Below are 18,615 nucleotides of genomic sequence, written 5' to 3'. Positions count from 1 at the left end.
AATTTTCTATTAAATAAAAATAAAATAAATAAAATTTATAAATTCTAAATTTAAAATAAATATATATCTAAATTATATAATATCATATTTAAATAAAAAATTAAAATAAATAATGATGAAAGTTATATGTGTACGGATGACACTTGATTTATTCTAGTCACAATGATAATAATATTTTTAAATAAAATACTTTATTTAAGAGCTTGAACATGTAATATAAATATTTGGTAAACTAGTTAATACAATGTAAATGATATTAAAGTATTTGGTAAATTAAATTAAATATTATTTTAAACTTTAAAGTAATTTTTATTATTAATAAAATTTATAATCTAGTTTATAAATTGGTATCTAATTAGATAATTTTAGTTACCAAATAATAATAATTATAGAATTTACTAATTAATGCGTATATATATGTATATAAAAAAGAAAGAAATCAAAGTTACTCATGAGAAAGACTATAAATAGAAGTGAATCTTATTTAGAACAAGTAAAATCAAAATACTCCTTCAAGTACTAGATTGTCTTATTTGGTTGAAGCAGCGTTTATACACTCTTATCATGACTGAAAACTTCAATGCTTAGGCTTCTTTCTTATTTTTTTTCTTTCTTTCTCTATGCTGAACGGAGATGCTAATTTTCTCAAACCATCACAACAACTGAAGGGTCTCAACAGTGGTCCTAGTCCCGACGGATCAGGACATCCACATTTCTCTGTGCTGAACGGAAACCATCACAACAACGGAAGGGTCTCAACAGTGGTCCTAGCCCCGACGGATCAGGACATCCACATTTCTCTATGCTGAACGGAGATGCTAATTTTCTCAAACCATCACAACAACGGAAGGGTCTCAACAGTGGTCCTAGCCCCGACGGATCAGGGCATCCACATTTCTCTATGCTGAACGGAGATACTAATTTTCTCAGACCATCACAACAACCGAAGGGTCTTAACAGTGATCCTAGCCCCGACGAATCAAGACATCCACATTTCTAAAACTTGTACTTTTCCTGTAATTATGTTAGCCTGAGATCATACATGCTATTAGACATTTTCTTAATAAAAATGGGTTAACATGATAATAATATTTAATATATTTTTTTCTTATAATTTTTATTCTGCTTTAGTGTAACACCTTCATATATATTGTCGAGATTCTTCATTACCAATAACTTTAGTGGTTTTATAAATATATCAATATAAATATATAGATATATACCATCTAAACTACATAAAATTCATTTTAATCCTATTAACTAGCTAATTCTTATGATAAATTAATAATATCTACAATTTATGTTTTAGAATTTAAAGAGTCTATTGTAAATAATTGATTAATTAATGTTAATATGAAAATAAATGATTCAATGATCTCTCACCACTTATTTCGATAATATTAATCAATTATTAGAGATATGAAATTATTATAGCAAGTTCCGTCAAAAAAAAAAACATTTAAAAGTTTACACTAACACTTCACAAGATAGTCTTTCCACTACTAAACTAAAATAGAGTATAAGAAAAAAAAAATTCACAACTTTTTGTTTAGTCATGTAATTTTTTTAACTAAAAATTCTTCTAAGTATTATTATTCTAAAGGTATCTTTAATTTAATTAAAAACGTGAACACCATCTTTATAATAAACTAAAAGTAGTTTAGAAAACATATTTTATATATAAATCAAGAAAAATAAAATAAAAAATTAAAAAAGAGTTAGAGTGTATTAGGTAAAATCAATGTTAAAAAAAAGTAATTAACATTAACTAATATTCTACGTTAACAATTGAAGTAATCAATATTTCATTATATAATCATAGAAGTTACAATATCTTCTAAATATATTTATTTTGTCATTCTTTTATGCAACATTCTTGTGCATACTTGAAATATTACAAATGTGCACGAGAAATTATTTGTCTCTTGTTTTTTAATAAAACAATTATTTTTCTTTAATAAAATATGTATGTATCTGATTAAATATATATACTTGAGTAGTAAACAACAAATCCTTAATATTATGATACACTTGAAAAATAATAGTATATTTTTCAAATTATCATATTATATTTTTCCTCCCGGTCTTCTAAAGTTAATAATAACGATTCACAACACACATATTTTAATATAAAAAATCATTAAATATATTAATAACAATTAAAGAATGTCACTGACTTTTGATCGTCAATAAGACTAACATATTTTACTAACCAATATCATGTTAATATAATAATATTTGTGTTAATTGGGTCAGAATATTTTATAATTTTTTTATAAATAGGTAAATTATATCTAACCTAAATACATATATAATAATATTTATTATTTTCAATAAGTAAAAAATAATTTTAAGTGTGATACACTCCACATTACTAAGATGATACAAATAAACGAGACTACACAGATAAATAAGATTACGAGAAATAAATATTTCTCATCCATACAAAACACATGTATTTTATTTTTTTAAATAAAAGGTTTTACGTTAGACATGCAACTTGACATCTTAGTTATGTTGACACATCAAGTAACAACAATCATCTGTCATCACATAAAAAAAAAAGAAAATACAAAAATAAGAAATTAGACTAAAACCCATATGTTAACAAAAACGATACATAGATAAAGTATATGTATTTATAAAGAATTATAAGAACAAACTAAATCAGCACACACATTTTTTTCACGAAAAATATGAGTAATTCTAAATCTGATTTTCACAAATAATTAAGACAAGTATTTTTTACAAAACACATGTATAATAGTGTTTAAAATTTTAATTATAATCCATTTTGTACAATAATTCAAATAAAGCTTATTTGCTGATATATTAAGAAAACAAAAGAAAAAGAAAAGTAAATAAGTGGACAGAATAATTACTAAAAATAGAAATATATATTATTTTTTTATTAAAGTTTATTTATTCGTAAATAATTCTGAGGAAATTCTTGATTGTTCTAACATAACATTCTTCTATGTAGGAATCCATGATGTGGATGACAGTGGTGCGATCATCTGACATGCAAAGTTAATTAAAAAAATAATGAAAGAAGATAATTAATAAATAATGAAGATTAATTTCATTAAATTTAAATAAAAGTTACGTGTAATAATATAATATATTAAATACTACATTAACATAATATCAAATACTTCATTAAAACAATACAAAAACTACACTAAATGTCAAATACTAAAATAAACATAATGCATCTGCGTTTACTGCTAGGACTACTGTTCCGTGAATGCTTCGTAATCGATGGAATACTTGTCTTAATTTCTGTAGGACAATCAGGTTTAGGGTTACTCATATTTTTCGTGAGGGAAATGCATGTGCTGATAAGTTGGCTAATTTAGGGTTCATTCATAGACAATCATTTCATTGGTATAATAGACTTCCATCTAGTCTGTTCTTATAATTCTTTATGAATAGGTATAGTCTACCTATGTATCGTTTTTGTTAACATGTGGGTTTTGGTCTAGTCCCCCCATATTTTTGTATTTTCTTTCTTTTTCCTTTTTTTAATAATATTTTTTTCATGTGATGGCAGATGATTGTTGTTAATTGAGATGTCAGCCTAGTGCTATATTAGATATATACTGCTCTTTTTTTTATAAAAGTTGCATAGTGATGCCTAACATGAAAATTTCCATTAAAATAAAATAAACATAATGCATAATATAAATACTATATTAGATATATACTGCTCTTTTTTTTATAAAAGTTGTTTTAAGATTTTTTTCATCTAAATTAATATAAATATTTATTTTACTAATTTTAATATAATTTTAAATGATAGTTGTCTCTTATATTTCTTTTAATTTTTTATTTTAGTATACATTTATGAGCTATTATATTTTCTTTAGCATAACTATTTTTTTTTCTTCATGATAATTAAATTAAAAATAATAATATTTTATCAAAATTTAAAAATTAATAAATAAATAAAACTAATGTTTTTTTAAAAACAATTATATCAAATACTACTACATTAAATATAATATTAATTATGAAAATTATTTGAAGTTTATCAATTTAAAATTTTAATATACATTTATGAGCTATTATATTTTTTTAGCATAGCTATATTTCTTCTTCATAATAATTAAATTTAAAAAATAAATATTCTTTTGAAATTTAAAAATTATTTTATATAATTAAGGTATAACTAATTTACATTTTTACACAAAAATCTCAATAAATTTTAAGGATCAAATTAACATGTCACATGTTAAGAAACCAACACTTATTATTTAGCCAAACAAGAATAATATATATTGAGTTTTTATATTTTAAAATTTTAAGTTTTAATTTTCATAATTTTTAGTTATTTCGTTTTTTTTTAAATAAAATAAAAAATGCTTTACTAAAATATAAATATCCTTTTATTAAAAACATAAAAAAATATGGAAGTCTTTTAAATATTTGAGTTGTGTGATTATTATTTTAATAAAAACATTATAAGAAAATGAAGGTGTATGTTAAAACCAAAAAATATGAATATAAAACATAGTAACTTAAACAAATTAAGAGTATTTTAGGAGCACTGAAACAAGAGGATGAAAATGAAACTAAGTAAAACAAAATCAATCTACTACCATTCAATTTTTGTTTTTTGATTGTCAAAATAAAAAAAATAAAAAAACATTTTGTCAAAGAGATTGGGATGAAGAATTGAAGAAATAGAGGCACCAATTGCAACATGGTTCATTCATTCAGCTCACTGAACCATGAACTCTCTATCACTCTTTGCCTTCCTCTGCGCAATTTCTGCGCATTCCATCGCCGTCTCTGCGAACTCCGCTGCGTATCCTTCCATCCCCGGCGCGGACGCCGACGATGAGTGCTCCCTCCGCGGCGGGGGCGGCGACGCTCTGGTTCCTCCGCGGCGAGAAGTGTACGACGACGGGCGAATCTTCGACATCAGCCACAGGTACGTGCCTGAGATGCCGGTTTGGGAATCGACGGAGGGGCTCGGGGAAGACTTTCTGTGGCTTGCAATTAGCATGAAGAATGGCTCGCGCGCTAACAGCTCCAAATTCACGCTCGGTGCTCACACCGGCACTCATGTCGACGCGCCGGGTCACTTTTACGACAATTACTATGACGCCGGCTTCGACGTTGACTCGCTTGACCTAACAGTCCTCAACGGTAACGTATCGATCCTCTCTCCGTGCAACTTCTATCATTTGTCAATTTCTTCAACTCAACTTCAGATTCTCACAATTTAATAATTATTTTCGTTCATGTTATTATAGTGTTAATTTGATGTTGTTCTCCTTTGGTTTCATTCTTAAATACTGTGTTTATTGATTACCAATTAGTTTTAGATGCAGACAACTGATACACTGCGTTTTATGTGTTAATAGGCCTTGCACTTGTGATTGATGCTCCACGGGATAAAAACATTACCGGTACGTGTTACTAATGATCCAGTTTGTTTTTTCTGCCTTTTGTTTTTGTTTTGTTGAACTCCTGCATTCTGTGTATTGAGTGGGTGGGATATATTTTTTTCTTTTCTGATTAATTTCTTTTACACACAATATCCTGTTTGTATTAACTTTTTCATAAACATTTGTTGGAGACGAATATAAACTAGTAAAACACATTGACCTTTCTTCATACTAAAATAAACTTCTGCACCTTAGTTCTTGGAGAAGTTAGATGAAAAAGCTTTTATAAATTTTAAATGCATAAGTTGATTGCTGAATTCATTTCACCTTCTTTTTTATTCTCTTATAAATACTTGTAAAGAAGTTTATTCAAATAAAGTCTTAATGCTAGACCTTCCTACACAGTAAATTTGTTTAAAAGTTGTACTCGTCTTACCCTTGTTATTCTCAAGTCTGAAGTTGGATTGATGTTTTACTTTCCCATGTTCATACTGTTTTTGATTTATTTGTTTATTTTGAATACCTGTTATAAAATGCAAAAGCTTGTCCTTATCATTTTGTCACGTTTAACTGAAGCATTACCAAATTTCTCCTTTTTCTAGCTGAGGTTATGAAGTCCTTGAATATCCCTAAAGGTGTACGTCGTGTGCTTTTCAGAACTTTAAATACCGACAGGTGAGTTCTATAAGTTACATTACATGTATCATGACTACAGTAGGAGGAATTTCTTCTTGTTAATTTAATAAATCTTCAGACTTGCTTTTTGAAGTGCTTCTCTGAGGCAGCTTCATAGTTCTCGCATATACATGAATTGAAACGTGTTTTGTGCATCGTTTTTTTTAGATTATTACAATATTTATCTTGAGAATCATCTCTATGATTTTAACTTGCAGTTATGAAAAATGAGTTCTAAGAAGGAAATTATGTTGTTCCCGAATCCTGAAGTTACATGGTCTCTTATAGTTTTGAAAATGGAGGGAACAACAATTTTATTCTGCAAATTGCACTGCAATCATTTACAACGTCAGTTTTTTGGTACCTTTTTATGTTCAAATTCAATTTTGGGTTGCTCCTTTCTCGTCATTGTTGGGTGTCTGTGGATCTAATATGTTAACCTGCACACACGTAATTCCTTAATTGTAGTTTCCTTCATTTTATGTGTATGGTCTGTTATGAATAGGGTATTAGAATTTAGAGAATGGAGAGGAAGAGGCCGGTTGCTGGAAGTAATAAGAATGGTTAATTACCAATTATGCATAATGATTTATTGACTCCTAATGGGAATTTGAAAAACTGAAAAGTGAAAACAGAGTGCATGACTATTTATGTTAAAAGAATTTTTGTAAGTCATTATGAACTTTAAATTAGGATTACAAAAAAAAAACATCATTTTACCAACTTTAATATGGTTTTTATGGAGGACTATGGAGGAAATGCAAGGTAGGGGAAGGTTTTGAATAATATAAATTTAATAAAAATGTTTATAGTGCCTTCCTCCCCTTACCCATATCCAAACACATTTAAGTTTTTATTTATTTGATCATGTATTTTAAATCTTGATGATTAATGAATGATAATATCATTTTAGCCTGAAATTTCAACATTTTGCTTAAACTATATACTGATATTTAGTTTTTTAATTAGAAACTACATATAAGTTAATCACTGCTGAATTGTTAGGCGACTCATGTTTAAGAAAGAATTTGATACAAGCTATGTGGGATTCAAGGAGGATGGTGCAAAATGGCTGGTACAGAACACTGACATCAAACTTGTAGGTGAGATATAGATGACTTCTTAAGATTTAGGTTACTTATTCCCTCCCTAAAGCATTTCCTCTGATTCTTGTTCCACTCATGACTGGTCCGTTATCCAAGCCTGCATTTTTGTTTTCCTCTTATAAAACAATCTTCTAATTGCTTCTAAGTGGAGTCATTTAGTTATTATATAGCTTTCCTTGTCACATTTTTTAACTCACTTTTTGTTCCAGTCATTTCTTGTCTTGACTATATCTTACTTTGTCAATTCAGATAACATCCATTTTTTAAGCATACATTTATCTTTTTATCGTCTTTACGAGTGCATGGTAGTTATTAGTATTTATTTGCAATTTAGGAATGAATCAAGATGAGTTGATGTCAATTGATTCTATTCTTTGTGGTTATGAATTAATAAATAAATAGTTGCAAATGCACAAGGTTCAAAGTGCATATGATTATTTTGTATTACTGACATCACTCTTTCTTTAAATTTCATCCGTGAACTGTATATTCGATCAGCTATTTCACCTGCAGTGTTGTATATAATCATCATGTGTTTCTATATCTCCAAATGTATATTTTGGTGATTCTATGAGGCCCAACTATTATAGATTCCTTGCCCTTGATTGGTTAGTTAAGAAGTCAATATACTTGTATTCCTCATACCAACGTAGTTACAGAAAATATTCTTTGTTGTGGTAACATCACTTTGTCCTTAACTTGGCCAACCAAAAAGGAGCCCTTTTTTTCATAGAAAAGTAATTTCCTTCGGATCTCTCTCCAACTTGTGGATGACCTTGAACTGTATTCATTGAAGTTACATTATCTGTATAACCAGTTTTTTTCCCACTGAACTAAAGATTGGATCTGGTTGGTTTGAGAAAACATTTTCTGTTTTCATTTTTAGAAGATGCCACCTTATTTTTTACTGTATTTCATTTTTACAAATGTTTATACCAAAAACAGTGAAAACAACCTATTATTTTATTTATATTTTCTGTTTTCGTAAGTCCTATACACTGAACTTTTAAAAAATTAAAAATTAGGGTTAAATTTGATAATGACAGCGCATTTTTTCTTCATTCTCTTGCCCTCTCTCTCTCTCTCACCCTGTCCTTATTTCAGGATATAAAAATAGCAAATGGAAATACCTTGTATAAGGGAACAACTTCAGTGATTGTTCCAATTTATCGTAGTCATATTTCTGTTTTTTTTCCTTGTGAAAGTTGTTATTGCACTAATTCAATTTCCTTTTTATGAAAATGGCAGGAATTGATTACTTATCTGCTGCTGCTTATGATCACTCGGTTCAATCTCATCTTGCTTTTCTGGAAAGCAGGGTAAGAAATTCTCTACCTTATGGTTGAAATTTATGCACCTGTTACTCCTTATTAATAACAAGCTACTCATTCCACTCACTATTGTGTTGAAAAATTATAAAACTACAAATAAGATCTGGGCCCTAAATATGTTAATTAGTGCCTAACATTGGGATCATTTTCCTTGTTAAACTTTTGTACTTGTATTCGTAATGGTGTGGTGGGTTAGATGTCTAAACTCTGATTTTTGGTACTCTTGTTGTCAGTGAATCTCATTTAGATTTAGTGTTTCCAGCAAGTTTATGGCAATATCAGTTTATCTGTATGTATCATTTGATGACTTATTCAGGGAAAATAGCTATTTGTATTGAATTGCTTTTTTAGTTGTGCTTCTCAAATTAATGTATCTTTTAAGAAGCCTAACTAGATTTTTCGATTGTGTATAAACTTTAAGAATCACTTAATAACTATCACCATTGCTAAATTCTTGTACTCATTATTCTTAGTATAAATTTCTAGCCGGTCAGGTTTATCACTCTAACAGAGAACTTTGAGTTTCCACTGCTTAACCTGTCCTTTTTGTTAATTCATAATGATTTTAGTTGATTCATCTTTACATAATGTTCCAGCCTTACCTTACCCAAATTTATGGTGCATTAGCATTCTTATATTTGAGGCTCTTACCTCTAGATAAATAAACTTTAGTTTATTTGGAAAGATATTTGTAGCTTAAATACGTGGAAGATGCAGTTGTGTAAACAGAAGAGATTGTTAGTGTCTTGACTTCCTCCTTCTTTGAAAGAAAAGTTAAAAATTCCATCATTTGTGACTTGGATAAGAGCCTGACAAATTTCAAATGCTTCAGGAGATCATTCTTGTGGAAGGCCTGAAGCTTGATGATGTCCCAGCAGGAGCATATTCACTCAGTTGCTTGCCTCTTAGGTTGGTTCACTCTGAAGCATCACCAATACGATGCATTCTGACCAGATGATGGGGTCCATGCTAGTTTGTGGTCAAACCTGATTTTCAATTACACGGTATGATTATATTACGAGAATGTGCCATATTTTTCATATTCCTTCTGTGAATTATCCTTATCCTTATTATTTTGTCAAGATGCTGATGCTGAAGGTTGAAACTGCCGCAACGTAGTCTGAATATAGTTTAGGTCCACAAGAAGCATTTTGATGAGAATTGCAAGCTAAGCTGATAGCAGTATGTTGAATTGCCTTCTTTTACTTCCTTGGGTTGGAAACTACTGGATACCCTTTGTTTAATGTCTCATCTCAATTATTGTGATTAAACTTCGGCTGTGGACTGTAATAAACTTATGTTTTTAATATTGACCTAGGTTCCTTGAAAATGATTATTATCTTAAATATTTAAATTTTGATCATGATAAGCAATAGAGAGATTAAGTCAAACACATCATGCCTTTCTAAGCCATTTTTAAAAACTAAAAAAAAAACGAATCATACATGTTTTTATTTTCATTTCTTTGTTATAAGAAACTTCTCTTTTTCTAAAAATGATGTGGTTAACCACATGTTACAAATCTTTAAAATGGGAAAATAAATTCCAAGAAGAATGTTAGTTAAGGAATCATATCAAAACTTCTTTTATAATTATATATTTTCATACTTAACATTTTACATATATCCACAAGTATAATATACGTCAAATTAAGTTTATCTAAAATATCAATCAATTTTTAAATTAATAAAAAAATACAGACTTGATTTATTTAATCAAAATTGTTATGTTTAAGAATTAAATTATTAATTATAATCCTTTAAAGTGGTAATAGACTAAAAATGTATTTTCAGCAATATATCTTACAACTAAACAAAATTTAGTCATGCAATTGTAATTATTAGGCTTCATAATTCCGATATATCATGATTTTAATGAGTATAAAATATTTTTTCCTTCTATTAAACTTCCTCTGGAAGTTTTTCTCCCAACGTAATTTTTTTTAAAAATATTCTTGTTACACTGTTTTTTAATAATAAGTTATTGCATACAGTAATTGAAAAAAAAAGATTATTTTTATGCAATAATAATAATTTTTAAAAAAATATCGAAATGATTTTCAATTAATGAATAAAATAGAAGTAGTTCCGTCTCAAAATGAAATACGTGGTAGAAAAATATCTCATCGAACTTAAAGGGGATTGGACGTGAACTGATACTGTTTGCGTGGCTGATTGTTAACAAATCTGACGATGAAGTGTGTAGTGTTGCTGTCAGTGGTTGCGTGCGCCTTCGCGGTGGCGGTTTGGGCGGCGAACGGCGATGACAGCCTGGTTCCGCCGCGACGGGAAGTGTACGGCAATGGCCGAATATTCGACATCACTCACCGGTACCACCCCGAGATGCCGGAGTTTGAATCGAAGCACGGCATAGGGCAGTTCCTGTGGCTTCCGAAGAGCATGAAGAACGGTTCCATCGCTAACAACTCCGAAATGAAGCTCCCAACCCACACCGGCACGCACGTCGACGCTCCCGGCCACTTCTTCGACCACTACTTGGACGCCGGCTTCGACGTCGACACGCTCGACTTGGATATACTCAACGGTCACTTTTCTTTTATCATTCCTTTCTTTTTCGTACTCTTTTCTACTGTCTGGATATCCTATAACGAAGGAAAGAGATATTTAATTCCATTGCATGAAAACAAAATGGAAGGGAAAGAATGAGTTATAACTTTTTTTTTTATTTCCGTAATTATTTTAGATATGATATCACTGATGAATATCATAAAATTTGCAAATATAAAGTAATTACTTTATTTTAATTGAAAACCTTTTTGTTCCATCAAGTCCACCCTAAATTTGGGAGAAAAATTGTGATGCAGTAATAATGAGATGAGATGAATCATGATCTATTTTCATCCATTATCTTCAATTCCTATTTTTATGAACCAAACGATTGAATAACTTTCTTTTCCACTTCATCTCTTTCCATTCCGTCTTCTACCGCCAATCCAAACCTACCCTCAGGAATAAAGGATAAGAGTAGTTTCAAACACTTTTTTCCTCAACCCAAATCACTTATACTAAATAAATACTCCTTTTAAGGACAAATTGTGAGGTTCCTGGTTCAAAATGGACAATACCTGAGATGTATAGATTCTAATTGTGCAATAGCCCTGAGTTTAGAATACATGTAATAATCTTACTATCATTTGGTCTAAATGCTGATTGTTTGTGTGCAGGACCTGCTCTGTTAGTCGATGTTCCAAGAGATAGTAATATAACTGGTATGCTTTTTTTTCTTCATGTGGTGTATGAGGATTGGACAGCATTGGCAACTTTGTGGTTTTAGAATTATTTTCTCTACTGTAATACTATTACCCGATGGAAATGTGTTGTCCTTTTTTCAGCTCAAGTTATGAAGTCGTTAAATATTCCAAGAGGTACAATACGTGTTCTCTTCCGAACGTTAAATACAGACAGGTAATTACCTACAGGTTTAGCAAGTATTACAATGTTTTGTTAACACTGGGCTATTCAAACATTGCTGCTATGGAGGTACTTAAAGATTATTAAATTTGAGGTAACAATTTTGAAATATAATGTGTGGTGTTCTTGGACTCATGTTATGTGTTTGCTTCAAATATGTTTTCGAAGTCTGTGTAAAATTTTCGTGTGAGGGAACTTATTATATTTATATACTTCATCAGTATAATAATAATAGTTTTTTTCAATGCTTTTGTCAACAATTTGGTTATCTCTTTTTTATTTATTTTAATTTCTGTATGAGTGAGACTTGAGTGCAGCTATTTATATTTTTATTCATTGTACTTGTGTCAATGACTGTATTCTCCTTTATTAAAAGAGTAGAGGTGGATGATAAACAATTTTTTTTTAATTATGATTGCCAAGTTTGCATAAGATTTGTCCAAGCCAAGTTATCATTTTCACAATCATTGAATTTCATTGCTAATTTGAAATCAAATGTTGAACTAAACGTGTTGAATTATTAGGCGGCTTATGTTTCAGAAGGAATGTGACACAAGCTATGTAGGATTCTCAGTGGATGGAGCAAAGTGGCTTGTGGAGAACACTGATATTAAACTTATAGGTAGGTATAAGTGTGGTTTTACTTTTTTAATATTTGGCTGCAGTTTCCCATGGTCACTTTTCCTGTCACTTGTCTCAAGCCCAATAGCTGGATCTAGTTTGTACATGTTAGGTTATATGTTTAGTAATTCGATAAACACTACAAAATATTCTTCTTCCTTTCCTTTCTCTGTCTTTTCTTGTCATCTCTGAAACATCAGAACCCACTTCTGGACTGCTAATTGTGATTCACTATTTTTTTTTTTCATTTTCATTCCATGTTTTTAGTTGAGCACATCTCCCCCAACCTTTCTTTCTTGTTCAGCTTTTCTGCGTTTTTTTTCCTACCTCAATTATGTTGCCTGACATTTATTTTCTGTGGTGTAATGCAGGAGTTGATTACCTATCTGTTGCTTCTTATGATTACTTGATTTCATCTCACCTTGTTCTTTTAAAAGATAGGGTAAGAAAAAGTTCCTTTTGTGGTGAGAGTTTGTGTGTTGTTATGTTTCAACATTGATTACTAATCATCCCCTGCCCCTTTTTAGTGAAAGTCAATCTTATCTTGGGGATTATACCGTCAAAGTACCACTAAGTATTTTTCAATCTCTGTATTTGTTTGTGGTGGCTTCTGTACACAAGTGGAATCTTTGACTTTTATTACTTGTGATGTATGTAGCTATGAACATCATTCGCTCTTTCTACCCCTATTGGTGTATCATAATACCAGTTAATCTTTCTCTCTATGTTATAGCTATAATGTGCTCTTGTCAAACTGTTAACTGGCAAGTATTTGGCTTTGAAAGCAGACCTCCTAAAGATGGTTGGAAGTTTAGTTATCAGTGTTGATATTCTCTTTGCTGTAATTTTATCAATACATATAATAAAATTTTCTAAGATAGTCCACATGACAATTTATCAGAGCTTTATTTCCTTCTAAAAATAATAATGACCTTATTGTAATTTTACTGCAAAATTAATGATTTATTTGGATGACTTTCTAGATTCTTTTCACGTAATGTTTTAGTCAGTTCAAAACTTATCAAGCTTATTTGCAATCTGTTCCTAAACTTTGGATATACCTGTATAGGTTCCTGGAAAAGGATATCCTAATAAGTATAGTTTTACACCGTACATGTCAATGAGGACTCTAAAGAGTTACTGTCTTTAATTTTGAAGCATTTTATAGCAGCTAACTATTAGTAGTCTGAGTATTTTCTCAATGTTAACACCTTAGCTTACACAATGTCTCCATCCATGCCAGTCCCAATTTATAATTTGATTTGATGTTTGCTTGTGTTAAGATATTTTACTGTTTAGTTTGAAAGATAGTTGCCAACAAGTCAGTAAAAATGTATTTTAACGAGATTGGTAGTTGTGTCTTCAGATTCCCTGGTATGAACCAGATTGAATATGTTTCATTTGTTGCTTGGATAAGAAACAGAATCAATGTGAACAAGTCCTAACAACTGCAAATGTTTCAGGAAATCATTCCTGTTGAGGGCTTGAAGCTTGATGATGTTCCTGCAGGATTTTATTCGGTCCATTGCTTACCTCTTAGGTTGTCTGGTGCTGAGGGATCACCAATTCGGTGCATTCTGATTAAGAATTAAGGTAAGTGTGAGAGCTTGGGATGGACAAACTTTGATTTGCCTCTTTATTTCATTAGGGGAGAGGGGTTTGAAAAGGGCATCTGATAACTATTGTTTGGTGTCTTGGTTTTGATTGAATTCTCACAATGATATATAGATAACTTCATAATACAAACACCAATTTGACACTTGTTTTTCTCAATCTTTTTCTTCTTGTCAACCCATTCACTTATCAAATTTACTTTTCGTTCTCTTCTATTTCTTTCTTTTTAGGTGTCAAATAGTGTTTGGGTGTTCTTTAATATTTGTCTTCTACACAAAAAATAAATATTCAGTGAATAAATAGCAAACAGAGTATGTTGAAATCGCTGCAGGAAACAGTGTTGTGTCAAATGCAGCAGGAGGTGCAAATCATCAGGGGTTTATGCATGTACAAGGCGAGAGGGATGCAAAAATCTTAGTATTACGTTGGATTTGGTATCCTTGTGTCTGTTAGGATGGAACTGATAAATTCAGTGGTTCGGTTATGGAGCAAGATAGTAAATCAAGGTGTTGTGCATCGAGTTTTGTGGCTTAGGTTCACTGTTACTAGATACACGCACAAGACAGTATTTTTTAGATATAGCATTATGCTTAATTTTGTCTTCTCTTGTCTGATAAGTTGGAACAGTGGTGTGTATCTTTGTAGAGCAAGATGGTATCAATAATATTTTTGAATTCTAGGGGTTTATGCGTACACTTGTAACCATGAACAGGCACTTCAATTTGACAAGTCTCTTTGAACAAGAAAAGATCGTGTACATAGATCATTTACACAGAGCAATACCTGGTCTCAGTTTGTTATTGAAAATGGCTGCCTGGGGCTCAAATTCAATTGACAGTAAAGGCTACTGTACATTGATGATGAACTCGTCTATTTGGCCAGAGAAGGGTATCTACTCGATTGAAAGCATGTTGCTGTAATTGGTCCATAGTCGCATTATGTTCACTATGACACTTATTTTTGCAGGATTCCCCTACCATGGCTACCTATTTGTAATTCAAATCAATTAATTCGCACCCCATCACCCCTCAGTCACTGGTAGACTTTTTCAATAGATGAAAAGAAAAGAAAAAATAGTTTGAATTATAAGTTCTAACAAAGTCTTAATTACTAATTCATTTCTTGCTGTGAATTTGTGCACAATGTTCAGGATTATTGTATGTTTTCCTATCTTACTACTGTCACTTTTGGTGTCATCATTTCTCAATCTTGAAATCTTGACATCCAGTGCTGGATGCTAGAATTGAACAAAAATATTCTGAAACACTACAGCTTGTAAGTTGATGGAAGAAATCAACTCCACTCTGGATATTTTCATCTTCATATGATTTTCATACATTGTGGAGTAGTCTATATTTTAATCTTTGATGTCAAATGAACTATGTATGAACAATCTAATTCTTTATTGGGTGAAAGATAGAGGTTATACTCAACCAACCTAGCATATTACAGCACTGTTTAGTCGATGTATATCTCTAAGTTTTCACAGCGGCAAAAGAGGAATATAAGAGTCACAGTGAAGAGTAAATTAGAGGGACAGAGAAGTCAGACTGGAGATCAAAACAGGAACAGTAGAACAGGCGAGTATGAAGGATTGATCTTGAACTTCAATTCAAAGAGTAACACAGTGTTAGAACTGTTCCCTGCAAGGAACTTGACAAAATTCTATTATATAAAATGGATAACTAGTATGTAGAACATGCGAGTATGAAAGATTGATCTTGAACTTCAATTCAAGAGTAACTCAGTGTTAGAACTGTTCCCTGCAAGGAAGTTGACAAAATTCTATTATATAAAATGGATAACTAGTAAAAAAAAAGTGACACGCTCTCTTTCAGTTTTCAGGTTTAGTTTTTTATGATCTTCAGTTTTTAAATGATTTACGAAACAAAACTAACGATTTCTTTTTTAAAATTTCAGGTTTACTGTTTAATATAAATTCCAGCATTACAATGTTGAGAAGATAAATTAATGACCTTTTGCTCTTACCAACAAATTAAAGGTTCACCACAGTCACTCTGTTCATTTCCTAGACCAAAGCTTTTATACATAGGCTTGGTGGGGTACATTACAAAGTAAACCCACTGAAATTGTACTTTACTTCTAACAAATACACAATTATTGTTTCAATAGTTGTTGGTATAGAGCACCAAAATATACATGAAAGTTGATTAATAGAATATCACGGGCAATAATGTTATTCTGGCAATTATGACTATCTTGCAATTGTAACATTTGTAAAGAAAAACAAAATAATTTAATTTAGGGAATAAGAATTAACTGCTTATGTGAACCTTTATTTGTCGGTGAGAGCAAAAGGTAATTAGTTTATCAAAAGGATTATAAGTGTTTGTTACTATTTTATCTTATATGAATTTAAATTTTTTAATTAGGTTCATAAAAGGTGTTTCTAATACTCATCTTAGTAAATAAATAAATAAATAAAAGTTAGAATTTCTAATAACCGGTTTGAATCTCAGTTATATTATAGCATGTAATTTCTTGAATAAATGTTGTTGTAATTGTGCATGGTCAAGTTATGATTACTACCACGGCTACCAATGTGTAATTCAAATCAATCAATTCAAACTCTATAAATCCTTCCATCACTGTCTTATCAGCAGCACAGTAATGTATAAAAAAAACCTTGCAATTAAGGTTGATTCTCCCAGAATGGTAGCAAACAAAATGAAAAAAAAAAAACTGTCAGGGAAAGATGTATTACTGAATACGGCTCTTCAGTTATCCTCATAGAAAGATGTAACACTCACTATAACTCCTTTTGTTATCTGCATAGAAAGATGTAATACTCAGTATAGCTCCTTTTGTTATCTGCATGTACTGTTACATTTTGTCTACTTTGTATCTTGTTCAATTTTTCGTTTAAATGTCGATATATGAAACAAACAGTTGGATAGCATGTTTACCAAGTTTTATTTTGAAGTGGGGGTGTGAGATAACATGATTATGTTTTTAATTGATTTGCTTTATAAACAGAAGTTTCTATTAGAGTTAATCATCTTTGACAGCAAAAGTTGCTTTTTCCCTTTTATGATTTGATCTTGATCAACTGTGTACAGAAAGTTTTCACAGGTATTTAGAATCATTATTGTATCTTCACATCTGGCATGCATTCACAACCTATTATTGATTCTCTTTTTGGGGATGATTATTTTCCTTCAATCTTGGTCGCTGAAAAAACTGCGCTTGTGTGATGAAACATTGAGGCCAATGATTCTCAAAATATGTTGAACTGTTTTGTTCATTCACTCATTACGTGTGCAGCCTTTCTTACACGTTTTAACATCAAAAGAATATGATTTTATTTGCACAGATTTGTACAATTTTTTTTCTTTTTTAAAGTTTGTTCTGTTGAAATAAATTATTACATATAAATGAAATTTGTAATATAACCAATCCCATGTAAATCTTTTGGAATGAATTGCCTTGGATTGTGGTGCATGAACTATCCAGATCAATTCAAAACATGTGAGGGCTCATATTTATAACTGCTGCAATTATGGCCCTATGAATTTATTGGAGAGATTCTTCTAAAATTAATATGGAATGTTGGAACAGAAATCTATTTTGACCAAGTAAGGTCTTTCATGGTTTGAATGCATGTAAAGATTAATAGATAGAAAGGACAACAAAAAACAGATAGAATTCAAAGTTCTAACAAAGCCTCAGTCAAATTGAAAAATGATCACTCTATATACATAATTAGTTTCTGGCAGCTATTCAGGACTACTCACTCTACCTACTATTCTGAGATAACTTGCTGCAGTCATTTAATATGTCATCATTTCCTTAAAATCTTGACATGCCAAGATGGAAGAAAAAATTGTACAAAAATCAAATTCTTTACGTCTCACTTAGTTCATCTATTTTTTTACCCAATTGTTTCACAGCTGGGATTTGGGACTTCTGCTGGCATACATGATGCACAACAGCTAAAAATGTACCATGAAAAGAGTCACGGGTTCTATCTTTCTGTGAAGCATTGTGCCATGTGGGTCGAGTAACACGACCTGCAGGTGATAGTATATGAAGTGACAAGCCCCAAGGAATGGCTCATAACTTACTGGACCATATCTTAACTCATCCACATTCTCCTATTCTCATCGTACAAGTTTTTAAATATTACACGGATGAAAAATAAAAATAGACTAACAGCTTGTATGGTTAAGAAATTATTAGAGTCTTTAGAAGGTAGAAAAGGAAACTATATATTTGTAGGAGTTTCTACTTCGATGTAGATTATGGATCTACATTAGACTTGCTGCGAAGTGAAACAAATCATACACTAATGTGATGTGATTGTACCCCGTTGTAACAAGTAAACTATGAAAACTTTTACTACAGTATCATCAAGTAAACCAAATCTATGCAGACACACAAAAGAGGACTTGCTTGTTGCCAAGTTCTTGGGGTGTTTTCC

The 18,615-nt window shown here is 30.7% G+C and overlaps 2 protein-coding genes across 5 annotated transcripts; both read left to right on the top strand.

Moving 5' to 3' along the window:
- The first annotated feature begins 4,576 nt into the window (after positions 1-4,576).
- LOC137828305 (cyclase-like protein 2) lies at positions 4,577-9,862 on the top strand. 2 transcript variants are annotated; one of them, XM_068634806.1, is made up of 7 exons: positions 4,577-5,154; positions 5,373-5,417; positions 5,999-6,071; positions 7,077-7,174; positions 8,426-8,496; positions 9,341-9,512; positions 9,592-9,862. In XM_068634806.1, exons 1-6 carry the CDS (start codon positions 4,734-4,736, stop codon positions 9,464-9,466), a joined length of 834 nt encoding a protein of 277 aa, XP_068490907.1. In that variant the 5' UTR covers positions 4,577-4,733; the 3' UTR covers positions 9,467-9,512; positions 9,592-9,862. The 2 variants fall into 2 exon arrangements, 1 of the variants encoding a protein (XP_068490907.1); XR_016522927.1 differs by having other exon boundaries at positions 4,579-5,154; positions 6,290-7,174.
- Positions 9,863-10,552: 690 nt separating this feature from the next.
- LOC137828304 (cyclase-like protein 2) lies at positions 10,553-14,922 on the top strand. Of its 3 annotated transcripts, none has more exons than XM_090304318.1 (7): positions 10,553-11,052; positions 11,693-11,737; positions 11,861-11,933; positions 12,464-12,561; positions 12,932-13,002; positions 14,024-14,153; positions 14,887-14,922. In XM_090304318.1, exons 1-6 carry the CDS (start codon positions 10,701-10,703, stop codon positions 14,150-14,152), a joined length of 768 nt encoding a protein of 255 aa, XP_090160444.1. In that variant the 5' UTR covers positions 10,553-10,700; the 3' UTR covers position 14,153; positions 14,887-14,922. The 3 variants fall into 3 exon arrangements, with proteins under 3 accessions (XP_090160444.1, XP_068490906.1, XP_090160443.1); XM_068634805.2 differs by having other exon boundaries at positions 14,506-14,922; XM_090304317.1 differs by having other exon boundaries at positions 14,485-14,922.
- Positions 14,923-18,615: the final 3,693 nt, after the last annotated feature.

The sequence above is a fragment of the Phaseolus vulgaris genome, chromosome 7 (genome assembly GCF_051622355.1).
Source record: "Phaseolus vulgaris cultivar YP4 chromosome 7, ASM5162235v1, whole genome shotgun sequence".
NCBI lineage: Eukaryota > Viridiplantae > Streptophyta > Magnoliopsida > Fabales > Fabaceae > Phaseolus > Phaseolus vulgaris.
The sequence above is the reverse complement of the archived record's forward strand: the minus strand, read 5'-3'. Positions and strand labels throughout refer to the sequence as shown.

Excerpts from the sequence above, each read along its gene's own strand:
- LOC137828304 (XM_090304318.1), top strand. The coding sequence starts at position 10,701 with ATGAAGTGTGTAGTGTTGCTGTCAGTGGTTGCGTGCGCCTTCGCGGTG. Across the intron at positions 11,934-12,463 it reads CGAACGTTAAATACAGACAG|GCGGCTTATGTTTCAGAAGG; the intron begins GTAATTACCTAC and ends TTGAATTATTAG. Across the intron at positions 12,562-12,931 it reads CACTGATATTAAACTTATAG|GAGTTGATTACCTATCTGTT; the intron begins GTAGGTATAAGT and ends GGTGTAATGCAG.
- LOC137828305 (XM_068634806.1), top strand. The coding sequence starts at position 4,734 with ATGAACTCTCTATCACTCTTTGCCTTCCTCTGCGCAATTTCTGCGCAT. Across the intron at positions 7,175-8,425 it reads CACTGACATCAAACTTGTAG|GAATTGATTACTTATCTGCT; the intron begins GTGAGATATAGA and ends TGAAAATGGCAG. Across the intron at positions 8,497-9,340 it reads TTGCTTTTCTGGAAAGCAGG|GAGATCATTCTTGTGGAAGG; the intron begins GTAAGAAATTCT and ends CAAATGCTTCAG.